Source organism: Phocoena sinus, chromosome 13 (genome assembly GCF_008692025.1).
Source record: "Phocoena sinus isolate mPhoSin1 chromosome 13, mPhoSin1.pri, whole genome shotgun sequence".
Taxonomy (NCBI): Eukaryota; Metazoa; Chordata; class Mammalia; order Artiodactyla; family Phocoenidae; genus Phocoena; species Phocoena sinus.
This window is the reverse complement of record NC_045775.1, coordinates 53,273,230-53,295,116: the sequence shown is the minus strand read 5'-3', so window position 1 is coordinate 53,295,116 and position 21,887 is coordinate 53,273,230. Positions and strand designations below refer to the sequence as shown.

General features: G+C 36.6%; 1 protein-coding gene across 8 annotated transcripts in view; it reads right to left on the bottom strand.

The window, feature by feature from the left end:
• EHBP1 (EH domain binding protein 1) overlaps positions 1 to 21,887 on the bottom strand; it is a 357,667-nt gene that overhangs the window by 184,145 nt on the left and 151,635 nt on the right. For all 8 annotated transcript variants that reach the window (XM_032652681.1, XM_032652683.1, XM_032652678.1 and 5 more), the window contains exons 8-9: positions 7,860 to 7,982; positions 3,262 to 3,502 (exon numbers count right to left, since the gene is read on the bottom strand). In XM_032652681.1, coding sequence (XP_032508572.1) covers positions 3,262 to 3,502; positions 7,860 to 7,982 — 364 coding nt within the window. The remainder of the gene's footprint in view (positions 1 to 3,261; positions 3,503 to 7,859; positions 7,983 to 21,887) is intronic.

Below are 21,887 nucleotides of genomic sequence, written 5' to 3'. Positions count from 1 at the left end.
TTTGTTCTTTGTTTTGAAACTTTGTTTCGAAACTTTGTTTCAAAATGGTTTTGGCTATTCTAGGTCCATTGTATTTCTATATACATTTTAGAATTAGCTTTATCAATTATTACCAAAAAAATACTCCAGAATTTTGATTGGGATAGCACTGAATCTACAGATCAATTTGAATCCATGGCCGTAATATTTCTTTCCACTGTTTTCTTTCAGCAACCTTTTGCTGTTTTCAGCATACAGGTATTGCATTGCACATCCTTGTTCAAATTTATGCTTGAGTTTTGGTTTGTTTGTTTTTTGGATGCTTTTGTATATGGTATTTTAGAGTTTTCTATTTCTGATAGTTAATTGTTACCATTGAGAAATACATCTGAATTTGTATACTGATCTTGTATCCTGTAACCTTGCTAAATTTACTTTTTAGTTCTAGTAGACTTTTTAGAGATACCTTATGATTTTCTACATAAATAATTATGTCATCTGTGAAAAAAAGATAATATTGTATATCCTCAAATAACATGTATAAGAAGCTTAAAATAGTATTTTTCAATTTTCCCACGCTCAGCCTTTGTATGACTACTGTCATATGTTTTACTTCTACCCCGTTCCCAAACCCAGAATATATTATTATTTAAACTTTAAAGTCAATTATCTTTTAAAGAGATTTTTAAAACTAAGACATGTATTTTATATATACTATTTATTTGACATTTCCTGTGCTCTTCATTCCTTTGTGCAGATCCAAATTTCCAAGTAGTGTCATTTTTCTCCTGCCTGAAGGACTTCTTTGTAATATTTTTTGCAAAGCAAGTCTGATAATCATGAATTATCTCAGTTCGTGCATGTCTGGAAATGTCCATTACTTAGACTTTTTTTTTTTTTTTGGCTGGAAATAAAAATTTGTGTTGACAGGTTTTTTTCTTTCAGTACTTATATACCACCCCACTATCTTCTGACTTGAATTGTTTTTGTTGAGAAGCCTGGCAGTAGTTTTCTTCATCATTCTTGTGGTTCATTTTGGGGTTCATTCAGCTTCTTAGACCTGTAGGTTTATATATTTTGTTAATTGCTAAAACTTTTAGCCATTATTTCCGCAAATATTTTTTCTGTTCCCTCATCTTCTTTCCTTTCCTTTTGGAATTCCAGTTACACTTACTTTAGATTGCTTGAAGTTGTCCCACTGATCCTCTGTTCATTTTTCTCCCCTTTATGTCTTTTTTTTTTTAAATAAATTTATTTATTTTATTTTTGGCTGTTGGGTCCTTGTTGCTGCGCACAGGCTTTCTTTTAGTTGCGGCGAGCGGGGGCTATCCTTTGTTGTGGTGCGTGGCCTTCTCATTGCGGTGGCTTCTCCTGTTGCGAGCATGGCTCTAGGCGCGTGAGCTCAGTAGTTGTGGCTTGAGGGCTCTAGAGCGCAGGCTCAGTAGCTGTGGCACACAGGCTCAGTTGCGCTGAGGCACGTGGGATCTTTCCAGATCAGGGTTCAAATCCGTGTCCCCTGCATTGGCAGGCAGATTCCCAACCACTGCATCACCAGGGAAGCCCCCCCCACACTTTATGTTCTAATCTGGAGTTTCTATTGCAAAGTCTTTAGGGTCACTAATACTTCCTTCTGCAGTATCTAACGTTAATCCCATCCAGTGTATTTTTCATCAGATTCTGTATATTTCATCTTTATAAACTGAATTTGGACTTTTTTTTTGTCTTGCATGCTCATGCTTTCTTCGACTTTCTTAAATATCTGGAGTATATTTATATAATAGTTAAATTACCACACTTGTCTATTAATTCCATCATCTGTACCATTTCTGCATTCCTATCTAAGGACTGAGTTTCCTCCTCATTATTAGTCAGATCTTCCTGCTTCTTTACATGCCCGATAAATTTCTGATTGGCTGTCAGACACTGTGAATTTTATGTTTTGGATGCTTAATTTTTTGGTATTCCTTTTAATATTTTGGGGCTTTGTGTGGGATAGTTATGTGCAACCATTTTGGTTCTTTTGAGCTCTGCTTTTAATCTTTGCTGGGAAGGCCCAGAACAGCCTTTAGTCTCGGGCTGTTCCCCCACTACTGGCACAATACCCTTCTGAGGACTCAACTTGATGTCCCATGTGTTAGGAAGTCTTTCCTCTCTGGCTGGTGGAAACCCAAACTATTCTTAATCCTGGGTGAACTCCAGGGATTGTTCTAATTGTTTGTCCTCAATAACTTCCTCATATGCGTACTCTGATCAGTACTCAGCTAAAGACTCAAGAGAAACTTTCTCTGAAACTCTTTATGAGTAGGCCGTTCCTCTCTGAGACTCTGTCCACAAGTTCTAGCCACTCAGTAACTCCAAAGTCCAAAGTCTGTCTCCTCAATGCAGGGAGATTCTGGGGTGTTTGGGTTCTCTCTCCCTGAATCGCGGTTGGAAATTCTCTCCCATAAATAAAGCTTGGACAAATGTAGGGCTCACATTCTTTGTTTCTTTTCTCTCAGGGATCCTGTGCTATTTGTGTCCAATGTCTGAAAACTGTTGTTTCATACATTTTATTCAGTTTTTTACTTGTGTAAGACAAAAGCTATATCTAGTCTATGCTACTCCAGCATGGCTGGAAGTTTTACTGTTGCTTTTTAAACATACTTAGGGCCACAGTCTGCGGCTACATGGGTTGCAATGTGCAACTCCAGAATACAATGTGAACATACCTTCCTCCTATCCCCAATCTAGATTTGAGTAAAACAGAAACCCGAATCACACTGACTATTAATATACTAAGCTTGTGGTCAATAAACCTCTCATTTGGATAAGAATAATGACTCAAATGCTCAAATGCAGATAATTCCGAATTTATAAATGTCATGATCTCATTGTTTGGCATTTGAATAAATCTTCTCATCAAATCAATATCATAAACGATTATTTGGTTCCCACAATAGACCCATAACATAACTGAGGTGTAATGCCTTCAGTAATCGATTAAAAACACCTAAGTACCATTTATAACATGGTTGCTGTGGGAAGACACAACTGGAATTCTAACCAGAGATTCCAGGAACGTGTTTCCTTCATTTGTTAGTTTAGGGTGCACATGTAATCATATGGAAGAGGGTGGGAGAGTGAGGGTCAAGACTGTAAAAATTTGGATGGGGGATGAGATAGATACTAACATGTAAACTATATATTAACATGGGGACAGACCTCTTTTTACCCATCTAAAGGTATATTACAGAAAGATCTCTTCAGTTAAAATATGATGAGAGCAAAATGAAGTGTACTTACTCATCCAACTCCTCTTCTTCAGCTTTAGAACTATCAGCATAGAGATACTTGCTCATGTCCACCGGTCTTATATTTTTTCTTTTTGTAGACTGGGGAGGAGAATCCTTTAGAGTTACAAAGGCTTCTGGCTCATCAAATGGGTTCAAATACTGTGGAGTCTGTACCTCTTTAAAGGGATTATAGCTGTTATTATAAAAGGATTCTTCTGGTTTTTTAGGTGAAACTGTTTCAGTGATTTGTTCTATAAAACAATAGCAAAAGATGAATTAAATCAAATTAATACTATCTGATATTTTCTTATATATTTAGTGTTCTCAAAAATACTCAATCTTGAATTAATAAACTCTATGGGGTTGAAAGAGTGCAGATCAATAATACGTTTTATGAAACTGAGTTATTTGTAGTGAGGTGGATGGACCTAGAATCTGTCATACAGGGTGAAGTAAGTCAGAAAGAGAAAAACAAATACTATATGCTAACACATATATATGGAATCTAAAAAAAAAAAAAAAGGTTCTGAAGAACCTAGGACAGGACAGAAATAAAGATGTAGACACAGAGAATGGACTTGAGGACACAGGGAGGGGGAAGGGTAACCTGGGATGAAGTGAGAGAGTGGCATGGACTTATATATACTACCAAATGTATAATAGCTAGTGGGAAGCAGCCACATAGCACAGGGAGATCACCTCAGTGCTTTGTGACCACCTAGAGGGGTGGGATAGGGAGGGTGGGAGGGAGACACAAGAGGGAGGAGATATGAGGATATATGTATATGTATAGCTGATTCACTTTGTTATAAAGCAGAAACTAACATACCATTGTAAAGTAATTATACTCCAATAAAGATGTTTTAAAAAAAAAAACCAAACATAAAATTGTCAAAAAAAAAAGTTTTAGAGGGGCTAAGTCCAGAAGATGTGATGTCTAAGATCTTTGTCTACTTCTCCAGGAATAGTGATCTTCAAAGTAGCATCTTTGAATTGTTAATGCCCTTGGAATCTCTATTAATGTTGGCATTATGGTATACCAATTTTGGAAATTTTAACCTTCTTAGAGGTACAATATCCTATTATTGCTTAATGTATTTCACTATACTAGCTTGACGTCTCAAACTGATACATAAATTTCTGTTTTTAAAAGAACATAAAATGGATTAAATTTTGGAATAGTCTTTGGTAGTTACACAAGCAGAGACCACTCAGGAATCTGAAAATACATTCTGGATATATAAAAAATACACCATATATCACTGAATTTGCTTTTGTAAAGTCTTCAAAGAGCAGGTTTCTGTACACTACAAGTCCTTAAATCTTTAGAGCTTTTAATGGGCTTTTCAACATAATTCATATCCAATCAATACCTTATTTAATAACGTAAAGGAATAACAAGAATTCTGAAGTTGAAAGAGCCACATTAAAATCATACTGAGAAGCAGATAGATGTGTTCCACTAAATTCTAAATTTTACTATTTCAAATTTCAATTTGAAAACAAGGGAACTCTTAAAAATAAAACTCTGACTTTACAGCACAAAAAGCACTACAACAGTGTCATGTCCTCCGACAATACTTATGGAGTGCTTAGTACCAAGCTTTTTCTTTTACTTTTATGTTTATTAATATTTTGAAACAAAAACAAGGCAGAGTTCCATGGTGGTCCAGCGGTTAGGACTCTGTGCTTTCACTGCTGTGGGCCCGGGTTCAATCCCTAGTCAGGGAACTAAGATCCCTAAGCCATGTGGAGAGGCCCCAAAAAGAAAAACAACAACAAACTGGAATGTAAAATAAAACTGTTTAAAATTTGTATTTTACTAATATAAGTATGTAACCAAACTGGAAAAAAGTTTCAAAAAGCCAATAATCACAGAACAGTTCAAAAGTAATTTTAATTATGCCAAGCAACTCTAACAAAATACTCTAGGAGAAGAAGGCAGAAAATCAGTTTTAAAATCTTCAAGAAAAATAACTGTTTTATAAGTGACATTTCAAACAGTTTAAACCAATTATTAGAAAAATCTCTTGATTGACATATATTTATGATTTTTATATTTTAGAATCAAACTACTTTTACTTATACTTTAGACATTAGCCCAGAAAACTTATGTTGTCTTTATATTGAAAAAATAAATAAAACAAAATAACTCTGAATTGAAATTCTGTACACCATGGTGACGCAATTATAAAGTATGAAAGAGAATTCATAACATCATAATAAATCAACACTGAAATGAATTTAAATACAGCCTATGCTAGAGAAGAGACTCAGTAACTGTATCTTTTGTCAGACCAGGATAACACTCAAACACCACTATAATCTTTATAATAATCTAAATGAAGCATTATCTTTTCTCTGTAGAAGAGACTACAGAGTTTTTACCTATTCAATTTTTTTATTAACAAATACCAAGTCTCAAATGCTTAAGAAATTGATAAAATCCCTTTCAGGTAGAGGATTACAAAAATTGATCCAAGCAATTTCATCAGTTACAAAACCAAAAGCAAGAAAGTATTCAAACTATAGAGCAAGATTTGAAGATGACAGAATAGCAACAAAGGAGAGTTTAAGATGAGACTATTTCATATAAAAGCTAACAAATACATTTAGTAACTTTCTAAACGGGTCACTGAAGCACAGAATGTCATGAATCTAACTAAGAGGAGAACTGAAATTGTAAAAGCAAACAAAAACAAAAACCATCTAAACAACTGTAACACATTTTTTTCTTTCTTAACTACTTTTGTTACTTGAGGATGCATGTTTTTAATCAATAAAAATTAATAAATTATTTCTAGAAAAATGAGTGTTCTTCTAATAGAAAATACTTATTCTAAAGTCTCCAAGAACTATATATTTAAAGAGAATACTGGTTGTCAAGTTTTTTCTTAGCTCTATAGGCATGATTAAAGTTTCTGAATCAGGTTGGCTAACCTCACTTAACCTCTCCAAAATAGAAATACAATATATATGTTATCTGCTACTCCTTTCTATACCTCAGAAAAGATACACATATATTTTTAAAAATTACTAATTTGATTTTGAAATGAAAAGCTCAAATACTCATATCTCAAAATATTTTGGTAATTTTTTTTTAACTCAGTGTACTCAGATGCATTTAGTATGCAATTGAGAAGCTTTGTGGTCAAAAGAAGACACTTGATTAGCAATCTTAGCTCCAACTCCACCTCCATTTACCTAAAGTTCTTCTTCAAATCACTTAATTCCTCTGGGCCTCAGCTCCTTAATCTATGAAAAGAGGCAGCTGAACCAGATTACTTCTAAAATGTACTGTAACTGTTAAGATTTAAAATATGTTAAAATAAAATAAGTCACAGGGCTTCCCTGGTGGAGCAGTGGTTAAGAATCTGCCTGCCAATGCAGGGGACATGGGTTCGACCCCTGGTACAGGAAGATCCCACATGTTGCAGAGCAACTAAGCCCACGCACCACAACTACTGAGCCTGTGCACCACAACTACTGAGCCCGCGCGCCTATAGCCCATGCTCCGCAACAAGAGAAGCCACCGAAATGAGAAGCCCATGCACTGCAACAAAGAGTAACCCCTGCTCGCTGCAACTAGAGAAAGCCCACGCACAGCAACGAAGACCCAATGCAGCCAAAAACAAATAAATAAAATAATTTAAAAAAATAAAATATAGGTCACAAACAAAATAAAATCTCATTAATCTATACTTAATAATTTAGAATTTGGTAAGAAGGGAGAAAGTAATGGAAGTTCTTCTCCTTCCATTACTTTCAGAAGTGGATTATGAAATGATATTGCACAAATAGAGTGAATCCTTAAGTTGAAACCTCACTTTTCACCATGACAGGCAGTAGCAAAATTCTTTAAAGCTCATGAAAATTTCATAAGAGCAGTCTAAAAGATGTAAACAGGGGTTAATCATTCTTGCATTTACTTTGAGGAAACAGAGTTTAATTAAACAGAGGTCTTCTTCAACAGCTCTTTTCTAAGCTTTAATAGTTTGAAACTACTTGATAAGAAAAATGACTCACGAAAAAAATACATGGTTTTATTTCTTACATGTTGTATATATGACAGGAGTGGTCCTCAATCTTCTTTCTATTCTGTGACATTCACGTGCACAATTTACTTTCGTTACTAAGAGTAATTCTCAGCCAGAGACAGGCAGTTGGGAGTGGAGGGGCTCATCACACTGAGGTGTGAGGGCTGAGAAGCTGTATATAGAGAAAAGGCTACCTCCACCACCTTAATATGGGTATGTCCCACAACCTGATCTTGCTTGGTAGGCCAAACTAATGAGACTTTACTGCATGCCAGCTAGATAAAATACTGTTATCTCTAACATTAGAGCTTGACTATTTGACCAGACTAACAAAGAATTAAAATATAAGCCCCAAGTAAATGTCTATGTAAGGCTTCCCTTTTTCTTTAAAAACAATTCAATGGAAGCTACCCAGAATTGCTGATCAACTGCAATTGGTATTGAACAAATAATACTGTCATTATAAACAAAATGTATAAGTCTTTAAAAACAAAATCTCTTCCTGCCTTTACAGTTCAAGAGAACTTAACAATACACAAAGACTTTAAAAGTAAAGAAAAAAACTTGCTACCTTCTGAGTCAGGATCTCCAAATGGATTTAATTCTGCTACATCAGGATCACCAAATGGATTTAAATTCACAGTGGCCAAGTCCTTTTCTGCTTCATCCAAAAAGTTAAGTTTGTTGATGAGCTCTGAAAACAAACATACGTGTCAGTTCACTGTGGTTACAGTTAAGCATAATTATCACTCATTCATGAAATATCTCAAATTGTAAAAATTCATACTAATAATACCTGCAAATAATAAGATATAGCATTTTACCAATGACAGAATGCCATTCAAGTATTTTGTAGCATACCAACATATTCAAATAAAAGAAAACAAACACATGAATTGGAAAATATCAGATAATGAACTAGAGAAACTTTTAGCTCAATCTAATTTGATCCAATAAAAAAGTACTAACAGATTTTGAGAAAAAAACATCCTTCACTTCTAAATATGAATAATTCAAATTGATTTAATATAAGAAAATATTTCTAAAACAATGTTGTTACAATATATAAGCTAACTAAAGAAATTCTGTCATGTTATACGACCAGTTATTATAAGATGTTTTAAAATCACTGCTTATCAAGGATCCTGATACAGGCTTTGCTAAAGATGATAAGTTCTGTTATGTTGTTGCCTGTTGGTGCACTACAAATTACCAAAGAAAATTTATTAAAGGAAAAGCACAAAGACAAAACTGAGAGCTAAGTACAGACAGAAGTCAAGGGTAGCAGGTCACAGTAAATTCAAGCAATCAGAAGCAGAAAGAAAGGAAGAAAGCTCTTAGACCTTCAGAGGAACTGGCTGATTTAGCTGAAGGCATATTTGCTTGCTTTATGCAGTCATCTTGATCTTCATCTAAGCTGCTCAGAGCATTCAATTGGTTTACAATTTCTGTAAACAGAAGCCAGTCGAGACAAATGTAAGGTAAGGTCATTTAATTAAAGAGCCACAGAAGCATGCTGTTACTCAAAAAGACAAAGAGAGGGGATGTTTGGTTAATCAAGAGAATACATTCAGAGGATGTTATTTTTGATGAACTATAACAGATGTATTTAACTGAAAGTTATGCTGTACTTATATTTTAAAATAGAAAACATTTTAAAAATTAAAATTTATATTAGTACTATAACAACTATGTTAACAAACACAAAACAAAGATAATAACCTGAGAAGTTGGCATTGGCTTTCACATTCTGCATTTGTAAAATAGGGCTTTAAATGCATGCATTAAAAACAGAATAAGAAATATCTAATACAATAGAAAATATGTGCTATTTGTTTTGTAATATTCTAGATTTAAACTATAAGTTTTAAGAATATATCTACATGAAACATGAACATAATAAGCACTTGTTCATATTCTAGAATTTAAAAAATCAGCACAAAATAAGAAAAGCAGGCAATAGCTATTTTCCACTCCTGCTTTCTAGGGAATTTGTTCTTTTAAGGGAACTCTTGAGTGTTTGCTTTAGGATATCTTATAATTTAGCCAGTAAGAGACAGAATAAAAAAGACAGGAACAGGTAGAAAAACCTTAAAATAAAAATTCATTTTGTGCATAAACAGAATTTTAAAAAATGAGTCATATTGTGGACAACTCCGAATATGTGAAATTATGATTTACTGGGTGAAAATTAGCTTGGAATAAAATAATAAGAACCTACTAGAGTATTCTAGTTAATCCTCGCCGTTTCCAAACTTAAAACCTGGGAATAACTTAGGCATTAGCACAAACCAAATAGATCCAGATCATTCAGTGGGAAATAAAGAAAATGGTTAGAAATAGACAATAGTTGTGAATTCAGCATTAAAATGCTGTTTTTTAACACTGTAAATCTAAGTACACATTCTAAATTTTATGTGAACCAAATAATAAAATACACAGTTGTAATAAGGTTGCCTTCATCCATTCATTTGTTGTTGAACAAATACTTGTTTATCACCCTGTGCCAAATACCATGCTTGGAACATAAGGATGAAAAAAACATAGTATTGTCCTCATTGAATTTACCATTGATAAAGATAGAAATTAATACAGAAACAGACAATAAATGACTACTAGAATATTAGGTGGTCAGAAACGTGTATTGTCGTATAGATCTTTGAGCCAAATACATATGAAAAACTGACATTCATTTCCCTTGTCTGAATGAGAAATATATTTTGCATGAATAAAAATGCTTGAGATAGTCAAAGTACATCATAGAAAATAAAGAGTAAACACAATACCAACTGAACTCTTAATCTGAATGTGAATAATAAGAGTTAGTCAACCTTTATAAAGTATCTTCTTCCATTTTATTCTGCCAATAGTTTAAATCCCATTCTGACTCAGACTAACCTAGCAAATTCCTCAGTAGGCAGAGTTCATTCTTGAATTATATCTTTTACCCCTGACTAGTAGTCATTGTAACTTTGTAATTTTCAGGGAAGTATAATGGAGAGAATCTATCCTATGTGATTACCAATGCATGACTGATTTTTTAAATTCATTACTAGTTTTGTATTTTTTAAATTTGCAGATGATTTATTTTTAACTTCAAAAATATGAAAAAAGAAATATTAATAACAGTTAACATTTATTAAGCAGTGGAAAGGGCTCTGCGTAGGTTGAGTTAATTCACATAAACATCCTGAGGTATTATTATTAATATTCACATTTTATCATGTATATTAGTATCATTTATTTGCACTGTATTCCCAGATGTGTAATTATGAGGCTAAAATATTTTAAAATAATGTTCAAAGATTTGTAGTTCTCTTTACACATTTTAGTTATTTAATATTCTTAGATGTAATCTCAATGAGAGTAGAAATTATTTATTTTATTTTTATTATTATTATTATTTTTGCAGTATGCGGGCCTCTCACTGTTGTGGCCTCTCCCGTTGCGGAGCAACAGGCTCCGGACGCGCAGGCTCAGCGGCCATGGCTCACGGGCCCAGCCGCTCCGCGGCATGTGGGAGCTTCCCGGACCGGGGCACGAACCCGTGTCCGCTGCATCGGCAGGCAGACTCTCAACCACTGCGCCACCAGGGAAGCCCCCTAGAAATAACTTATTTAAGCACCGTATATAATGAGCAATAGAGGGAATACTGAAGAAATATTAAACTTCGTTCTTACTTTCAAAACATTATTATTGTTCCATTATAAACTTTTAGGTACAATGTGGGCATTTATTTAAATACTATCAAGATGACTGAATTACATGACTAAATTATTTACACTGTAATTTTTCTGAATGTTTAGAATATTTCCTTCCCCTCACCATGCTTTTGGTGATACCTAAAACCACTGATAAAAAAATAAACAAATAAACCCACTAATGACCATTTCTTCATTAATTAACCCAAAGTAATTTCTTATTTCCATCCTTCTCACTGATGACAAGTTGTCCTTCCTATCCTAGCTTTCCCTATTTATTTATAGCTTAAATAAATCCTTACTTAACACCTAGAATTTCTGCTCCTAGAACTTTCATTCATATTAACAAAGTGAAAAGGTAATGCTCCTCTTATTTGGTATGCAAATAAATATCCATCCAAACCATAAAAAGAAGCAATCTCCAAAGAAATACCATTTACCTATATAAGAAACATTTCTCAAGTACCTATTATACTTTTTGGGGACAGACAAGTAAAGCAATATACAGTGTATGATAAATATGATATTTGTTATGACTGAAATATGTATTGTAGGGTATGTGAAACTAGAAGAGAGGCATACAACTCAGTCTGAGGTCAGGAAGCCCTCCTGGATTTATTCAAGGAGGATTTATTGAGTGAAAATAAGACAAATAGACATCATTATTATTATTAAAATAAAGGAGAAACTGGAGGGCATTTCACAACGATGAAAGGGAGCCGAATGAGAACATGACATACTTGAGGAACGGCAAGTTGTTTGGGGGTTTAAGATACCAGGGATGGGGAATGGAATGAGATGTGGTTGGCAAATGTCCTATCATGAAGGTTATAGTGACCAAAATAAAGAATGTGAACTTTACCCTCAAAGCTCTGGGAATCCATTGTAAGATCAAATGTATAGTTTAGAAACATCATTCCAGGAGCAACATGGTAGCTGCACTTGAAAATACAGGATAGGAAGCAAAAAGATGAGTAGTTTAGCATTACTGCTCCATGAAGGGAGGCACTTAGTAAATATTTGCTAATTAAAGAATAGATTAAGAAGAAAGCTTTGATGGTTAATTTGACATGGGGGATGAGGAGAGGAATCTAGGATACATGCCAAGTTTGTGTCTTGGGTGACTATGTGGACATTAGTTCTAGCACTGCAGTGGGGGCTACTCAGTTTGGCCATACCAAGCTACAGGTGCCTGTGAAACTTACGAAAATAATTCAATTGGCATTTGCATATGTGGGTGCACAGCTTAAAATACATCATTTTGTTATGTATTTCTCCTTTTAAAAAAGTACTTTTCTGTTACTTCCAAATTTCCTGCAGCCAATGTGTTTTACATGTATAATCAGAAAAACAAAAATTAAAAATTTAAAAGAAGACTTACAACACAAATTTATTCCCAGAATTTTTTTAAGTGGGATGCTTTCCCAGTAATATACCACCCTGACCAAAAAAATTCCCTGGCCCAACATATTTATATAATACTTCTTACTAATTAAAGCCTTGTTTCACCAAAAATTTACACTTCGGAAAATGCTAACAATGCTATGTAATAGCACAAAATAATTTCTACCCTAGCACTACTCAAACTGAGCAATAAACCGGTAGTGTAGCATTTAGTCATCATAACAGTGTGTCAATCTGGACTTGCTTCACACTGGTGAGAATAAGAAGGAAAACTAAACTAGGGGCAGGCAATCGAAGCACAGGGTCAAGTAATTTGAGACTCTTCTTTACATTAGGAAGGCAAAAGAAGATAGAAATTGACCACCAGAGATTATCACACTGAACCAAAACAGGGGGATGAAAGTGGTGTCACAAAGAGTACGTGGGTTTTTCTTTTAAGAAAGTCTGTGGTGGAGTTAAAAGGGCAGGGTGTCGGAGGGTCTGCCTAGAGCTAGAACATAGCTGCAAATCTTGCAGCATCCTCATTCTTCTCTCCAAAGTATAATAAGATCCAGTACAGGTATATCTCATTTTAAGATGGTCTAAGATAGTAACACTGCAACTTCTTAATAGAGATCAAGTTCCCAAAGATGTCACTTTTCTCACGGGCTTGAGCCCATAAATATTTGATTTATGGATATAACAGGTTTAATAATGTGATTTTCAATCCCTTTAGCAGGTCATATTGTAAATGAATGAATGAACTGAATGAAAGTCATAACACTTGCTGTAATTTTTATAAAGGCAGAAAGACATATACCTTATATTTAAATTTTAGCAATTGTGTGTTTTTAACCTATGTGTTTATCTTATGTCTGTCTACTTATCTATGCATATATATGTATCTATCTACAATATATTTCATTTATCTCTAGAAATGTTATAGTTTAAGCTACCAACCTAAAATTTGGTGGCTATAAACAAATGATTACCTCTCACAGTTCTATGGGTTAATGCACTCAGCTGAGTAGTTTACTGCAGTTAGATGGTGGCTTGAGACAAAGTCATCCAAAGCTTGAACTGGGCTGGATGTACAAAATGGCTTCTTCACTTACATGTTTGGTGTTTCAGCTGAGAGGCAGGAACAACTGGGGGCTGGCCAGGCATCTCTCTCTCTCTCTCTCTCAAGTGGCCTGTCCATATGGGTAGTTTGGGGTTCCTCTCAGCATAGCAATCTTGGGGTAGATGGAGTTTTTACATGGCAGCTGGTATCCCCTAGAGAATGCACTAGAAGAGTCCCAGGTAGAAGCTACAAGGCATTTTATAACTTAGCTTTAGAAGTTACAAAGTGTCACTTCCCCACTGCATTCTACTGGTTAAAAGTGATTTACAGGGCCAGCCCAGAAGACAGGGAGGGGTCTAAAAAAAAGGGCATGAATACTGGGAGGCTTGTTTCATTGGAGGACAATCTTTGAAGATTAGCTACCACACAGTAGATCAATAAATCAGAAAGTTGAAATCATTCATTTTCTTACTAATCTAACATAGTTATTATAACTTTTATGTTAACCTTCCAGTATTTTACTTATGCACATATATGAAAGGCACAAATATTAAACTGTACAATTCAATGAATTTTGACAAATGTATACACCCACGTGACCCAAGAGGAAGAACACTGCATCACACACTCCCAACAATAAAAAAATCTCATGCCTCTTTTCAGTCAATCCCAAAACCCACCAGCTATAACTATTCTAACGTTTTTAATATAGGATTAGTTTTGCCTCTTCCAGAACACCACGTAAATGGAATCATACAGTATATACTCTTTTATATAAAACCTCTTTCATTCAGTATAATGGTTTTGACATATATCCATGTCGTTGAATGCATCAATAGCTCATTTTTATTGCTGAATAGTATTCCATTCACAAATATAATACAGCCTAGCCATTCTCCTGTTGCTGTACATACACCTGAGCTGTTTCCAGTTTGGGGCTGTTATGAATAAAAATATTATGAATATTTTTGTACTAGTCTTTTTGTGGATGTATGTTTTCAGTTCTTTTGGATAAATATCAAGGAGTGGAATTGCTGGGTTAGAAGGTAGGTATACGTTTAGTGTTATAAAAAACTTCCTAAGTGATTTTACCATTATACTCTTCATGAACAATGGATGAGAGTTCCATTTGGTCCACATCCTTACTGACATTTAGAATTTATTGCCAGTCTTTTAAATTTTAACCACTCTGGTGGGTGTGGAGTTGTGTTTCATGATTATTTTAATTTGCTCTTCCCTGACGAAAAGTGACACTGAGAACATTTTCATATGCTTACTGGCCAATGGTGTATCTTTCTTTGTGAACAACGGGTTTGAATCCTTGCCCATTACAAAAAAAAAAAAAAAATAGGGTTGTTTTTTATTATTATCATTATTGAGTTGTAGGACATTAAAAAAATCTATTCTGGATACAAGCCTGTGTCAGATCTATGCTTTATGAATATTTTCTTCTAGTCTGTAACTTGTGCATACATTTTCTTAATGGTCTATTTCAATAACCATGTGTTTAAAATTTTGATAATGTCTAATTCATCAAATTTTTCTTTCATGGTTATTACTTTCTGTGTCTTGTGTAAGAATGTAAGAACCCTGTGCCCACTCTCAGGTGACAAATATATTTTTTTATTTTTCAGAAGTTTTATAGCTTTAGCTTTTACATTTAGGTCCATGATCTACCTTGAATTAATGTTTGTGTATGTGTAGGAATTGAGGCTCATTTTTTCCATATGGACATCTAGGTGTTTCAGCATCATCTGTTGAAAATATTTTCCTTTCTCTACTGAATTATGCTGCACCTTTGCTAAAAATTAATTGACCAGGTAAGTTTGGGTCTATTTTAGCATTTTCTGTTTTGTTCCACTGATCTGTCTATCCTATGCCAGTACCATACTATCTTGATTATTACAGCTTTACAGTAAATCTTGATGTCAGATAGTATTAACAATCCTGTCCTTTTTCAAGATTATTTTGGCTATTCAGTTCCTTTGCATTTCCAATTATATTTTAGAATCAGCTTTTCAATTTCTTTTTTTTTAAAAACCTGCTACGATTATGAATGGCATTGAATTGAATCTATAGATTGGGGAAAAAGTAACATCTTTACAATATTGAGTTCTCTAATCTATGAACAGAGAATCTCTATTTATTAAGACCTTCTTTAATTACCTTCAGTAATATAGTTTTCAGGGTAGAGGTTTTTCCACATCTTTTGTTAAATTTATTTCTAAGTAGTCGATGTTATTCTTAGCCTCCATTGTAAATGAAATCGTTTTGTTAATTTCATCTTCCAAACGTTTGTTGTTCATATATAAAAATATAAATTTTCTATATTGATTTTGCATCATGTGTCCTTGCTAAGTACAATACTGAATGAAAGTGGTGACAGCAAACATCCTTGCCTTGATCCCAATCTTTGGAGGAAAAGTGTTCAGTGTTTCATCATTAAATATGATGTTAGTTGTAGCTCACCATAGATGCTATTTATCAAAATGAAGAAATTTCTTTACATTAAAACTTTGCCGAGAAACTCAGTATTGAATTTCTTCAAATGCTCCTTTCTGCATCTATTACGATGATTACATGGTTTTTCTCCTTTATTCTGTTAATATGGTTAAACTGACATTGCATTCCTAGGATAAACCCTTAAAGAATGCATACTGATACTTAAATATTAATTATCTCCTGGTTCCTTCCCTAAATAAATATTGGAGAGCTTCTAACTTCTCCTTCAGAGCTCTTACTTCCATCCTGGCCCTGTCAGATGGGCTCTCAGTATCCACAGAATTCTTCCAGAGTCTTGTAAAGGGTGCCAGAGAATGTTCAGTTGTCCTCAGTACAAACAAAGCAGCATTAGGGATTAAGAGTGATATAGAGGACCTTGAAGATGGCGGAAGAGTAAGACGCGGAGATCGCCTTCCTCCCCACGGATACACCAGAAATACATCCACACGTGGAACAACTCCTACAGAACTCCTACTGAAGGCTGGCAGAAGACCTCAGACCTCCCAAAAGGCAAGAAACTCCCCACGTAACTGGGTAGGGCAAAAGAAAAAACAGAGACAAAAGAATAAGGACGGCACCTGCACCAGTGGGAGGGAGCTGTGAAGGAGGAAAAGTTTCCACACACTAGGAAGCCCCTCCGCGGGCGGAGACTGCGGGAGGCGGAGGGGGGAGTTTCGGGACCGCGGAGTAGTGCACAGCGACGGGTGCGGAGGGCAAAGCGGGGAGATTCCTGCACAGACGATCGGTGCTGACCGGCACTCACCAGCCCGAGTGGCTTGTCTGCTCACACGCCGGGGCGGGCGCGGCTGCGAGCTGAGGCTCGGGTTTTGGTTTTGGACGGAGCTCAGGGAGAGGACTGGGGTTGGCGGCTTGAACATAGCCTGAAGGGGTTAGTGCACCACGACTAGCCGGGAGGGAGTTCGGGGAAAAGCCTGCACCTGCCGAAGAGGCAAGAGACTTTTTCTTCCCTCTTTGTTTCCTGGTGCGCGAGGAGAGGGGTTTAAGAGCGCTGCTTAAAGGATCTCCAGAGAAGGGCGCGAGCCGCGGCTAAAAGCGCGAACCCCAGAGACGGGCGCGAGCCGCGGCTGAGGGCGCGAGCCCCCGAGACGGGCGCGAGCCGCGGCTGAAAGCGCAAACCCCAGAGACGGGCGCGAGCCGCGGCTAAAACCGCGGACCCCAGAGACGGGCGGGAGACGCTAAGGCTGCTGCTGCCGCCACCAAGGGGCCTGTGTGCGAGCACAGGTCACTCTCCACACCCCTCTTCTGCGGAGCCTGTGCAGCCCGCCACTGCCAGGTTCCCGGGATCCAGGGACAACTTCCCCGGGAGTACGCACGGCGGGTCTCAGGCTGGTGCAACATCACGCCGGCCTCTGCCGCAACGTCACGCTGCCTCTGCAGCTGCAGGCCCGCCCCGCACGTAGTGCCCCTCCTACCCCCATCCCCCAACCCCCGGCCTGAGTGAGCCGGAGGCCCCGAATCAGCGGCTCCTTTAACCCCGTCCTGTCTGAGCGAAAAAACAGACGCCCTCCAGCGACCTACACGCAGAGGCAGGGCCAAATCCAAAGCTGAGCTCCTGTGAGCTGTGAGAACAAAGAAGAGAAAGGGAAATCTCTCCCAGCAGCCACAGAAGCAGCGGATTAAAGCTCCACAATCAACTTGATATACCCTGCATCTGTGGAATACCTGAATAGACAAGGAATGATCCCAAATTGAAGAGGTGGAATTTAGGAGCGAGATCTATGATTTTTTTCCCTTTTCCTCTTTTTGTGAATGTGTACGTGTATGCTTCTGTGTGAGATCCTGTCTGTATACTCTTGCTTCCACCATTTGTCCTAGGGCTCTATCCGTCCATGACTTTTTTTTAAAAAATTCTTTTTCTTAATAATTAAGTTTAATTGTGATAACTTTATTATACTTTACCTTCGTTCTTTCTTTCTTTCCTTCCTTCCTTCCCTCCTTTAGACAACGAATCACCCCAAATTGAGGAGGTGGTCTCAGGGAGCAGGATTTATGATTTTTCCCCCTTTACCTCTTTTTGTGAAGGTGTATGTGTATGCTTCTGTGTAAGATTTTCTCTGTATAGCTTTGCTTCCAACATTTGTCCTAAGGTTCTATCCGTCCCTTTTTTTTTTTTTTCTAAATATTTTTTAATTCAGTAACTATATTATACTTTATTTTATTTTTACTGTATCATCTTTCTTTCTGTCTTTTTTCCTTCTTTCCCTCCTTCCTTCCTTCCTCCCTCCCTCCCTCCCTCCCTCCTTTCTTTCCTTCTTTGCTTCTTTCTTCCTTCCTTCCTTTCCTCCTTTCCTTCTTTCTTTACTCATACTTCTACTAATTCTCCCTACTTTTTCTCCCTTTTATTCTGAGCTGTGTGGATGAAAGGCTCTTGGTGCTCCAGCCAGGAGTCAGGGCTCTGCCTCTGAGGTACGAGAGCCAACTTCAGGTCACTGGTCAACAAGAGACCTCCCAGCTCCACATAATATTAAACGGTGGAAATATCCCAGAGACCTCCATCTTAACACCAGCACCCAGCTTCACTCAACGACCAGCAAGCCACAGTGCTGGACAACCTATGCCAAACAACTATCAAAACAGGAACACAACCCCACCCATTAGCAGAGAGGCTGCCTAAAATCATAATAAGGCCACAGACACCCCAAAACACACCACCAGACGTGAACCTGCCCACTAGAGAGAAAAGATCCAGCCTCATCCAGCACAACACAGGCACTAGTCCCCTCCACCAGGAAGCCTACACAACCCACTGAAACAACCTTAGCCACTGGAGACAGACATCAAAAACAACGGGAACTACGAAAGTGCAGCCTGCAAAAAGGAGACCCCAAACACAGTAAGATAAGCAAAATGAGAAGACAGAAAAACACACAGCAGATGAAGGAGCAAGATAAAAACCCACCAGACCTAACAAATGAAGAGGAAATAGGCAACCTACCTGAAAAAGAATTCAGAATAATGATAGTAAGGATGATCCGAAATCTTGGAAGTAGAATGGACAAAATGCAAGAAACAGTTAACAAGGACCTACAAGAACTAAAGATGAAACAAGCAACGATGAACAATGCAATAAATGAAATTAAAATCACTCTAGATAGGATCAATAGCAGAATAACTGAGGCAGAAGAACGGATAAGTGACCTGGAAGATAAAGTAGTGGAAATAACTACTGCAGAGCAGAATAAAGAAAAAAGAATGAAAAGAACTGAGGACAGTCTCAGAGACTTCTGGGACAACATGAAACGCACCAACATTCGAATTATAGGGGTTCCAGAAGAAGAAGAAAGAAAGAAAGGGACTGAGAAAATATTTGAAGAGATTATAGTTGAAAACTTCCCTAATATGGGAAAGGAAATAGTTAATCAAGTCCAGGAAGCACAGAGGGTCCCATACAGGATAAATACAAGGAGAAACACGCCAAGACACATATTAAACAAACTGTCAAAAATTAAATACAAAGAAAGCATATTAAAAGCAGCAAGGGAAAAACAACAAATAACACACAAGGGAATCCCCATAAGGTTAACAGCTGATCTCTCAGCAGAAACCCTACAAGCCAGAAGGGAGTGGCAGGACATACTGAAAGTGATGAAGGAGAATAGCCTGCAACCAAGACTACTCTACCCAGCAAGGATCTCATTCACATTTGATGGAGAAATTAAAACCTTTACAGACAAGCAAAAGCTGAGAGAGTTCAGCACCACCAAACCAGCTTTACAACAAATGCTAAAGGAACTTCTCTAGACACGAAACACAAGAGAAGGAAATGACCTATAGTAGCGAACCCAAAACAATATATAAAATGGAAATAGGAACATACATATCGATAATTACCTTAAATGTAAATGGACTAAATGCTCCCACCAAAAGACACAGATTGGCTGAATGGATACAAAAACAAGACCCTTATATATGCTGTCTACAAGAGACCCACTTCAGAACTAGAGACACATACAGACTGAAAGTAAGGGGATGGAAAAAGATATTCCATGCAAATGGAAACCAAAAGAAAGCTGGAGTAGCAATTCTCATATCAGACAAAATAGACTTTAAAATAAGGACTATTAAAAGGGACAAAGAAGGACACTACATAATGATCAAGGGATCGATCCAAGAAGAAGATATAACAATTGTAAATATTTATGCACCCAACATAGGAGCACCTCAATACATAAGGCAAATACTAACAACCATAAAAGGGGAGATCAACAGTAACACATTCATAGTAGGGGACTTTAACACCCCACTTTCACCCATGGACAGATCATCCAAAATGAAAATAAATAAGGAAACACAAGCTTTAAATGATACATTAAACAAGATGGACTTAATTGATATTTATAGGACACTCCATCCAAAAACAACAGAATACACATTTTTCTCAAGTGCTCATGGAACATTCTCCAGGATAGATCATATCTTGGGTCACAAATCAAGCCTTGGTAAATTTAAGAAAACTGAAATCGTATCAAGTATCTTTTCCGACCACAACGCCATGAGACTAGATATCAATTACAGGAAAAGATCTTTAAAAAATACAAACACATGGAGGCTAAACAATACACTACTTAATAATGAAGTGATCACTGAAGAAATCAAAGAGGAAATAAAAAAATACCTAGAAACAAATGACAATGGAGACACAACGACCCAAAACCTATGGGATGCAGCAAAAGCAGTTCTAAGGGGGAAGTTTATAGCAATACAAGCCCACCTTAAGAAGCAGGAAACATCTCGAATAAACAACGTAACCTTGCACCTCAAGCAATTAGAGAAAGAAGAACAAAAAAACCCCAAAGCTAGCAGAAGGAAAGAAATCATAAAAATCAGATCAGAAATAAATGAAAAAGAAATGAAGGAAACAATAGCAACGATCAATAAAACTAAAAGCTGGTTCTTTGAGAAGATAAACAAAATAGATAAACCACTAGCCAGACTCATCAAGAAAAAAAGGGAGAAGACTCAAATCAATAGAATTAGAAATGAAAAAGGAGAAGTAACAACTGACACTGCAGAAATAAAAAAAATCATGAGAGATTACTACAAGCAACTCTATGCCAATAAAATGGACAATCTGGAAGAAATGGACAAATTCTTAGAAATGCACAACCTGCCAAGACTGAATCAGGAAGAAATAGAAAATATGAACAGACCAATCACAAACACTGAAATTGAAACTGTGATTAAAAACCTTCCAACAAACAAAAGCCCAGGACCAGATGGCTTCACAGGTGAATTCTATCAAACGTTTAGAGAAGAGCTAACACCTATCCTTCTCAAACTCTTCCAAAATATAGCAGAGGGAGGAACACTCCCAAATTCCTTCTACGAAGCCACCATCACCTTGATACCAAAACCAGACAAGGATGTCACAAAGAAAGAAAACTACAGGCCAATATCACTGATGAACATAGATGCAAAAATCCTCAACAAAATACTAGCAAACAGAAACCAACAGCACATTAAAAGGATCATACACCATGATCAAGTGGGGTTTATTCCAGGAATGCAAGGATTCTTCAATATACGCAAATCTATCAATGTGATAAACCATATTAACAAATTGAAGGAGAAAAACCATATGATCATCTCAATAGATGCAGAGAAAGCTTTCGACAAAATTCAACACCCATTTATGATAAAAACCCTCCAGAAAGTAGGCATAGAGGGAACTTTCCTCAACATAATAAAGGCCATATATGACAAGCCCACAGCAAACATCATCCTCAATGGTGAAAAACTGAAAGCATTTCCACTAAGATCAGGAACAAGACAAGGTTGCCCACTCTCACCACTCTTATTCAACATAGTTTTGGAAGTTTTAGCCACAGCAATCAGAGAAGAAAAGGAAATAAAAGGAATCCAAATCGGAAAAGAAGAAGTAAAGCTGTCACTGTTTGCAGATGACATGATACTATACATAGAGAATCCT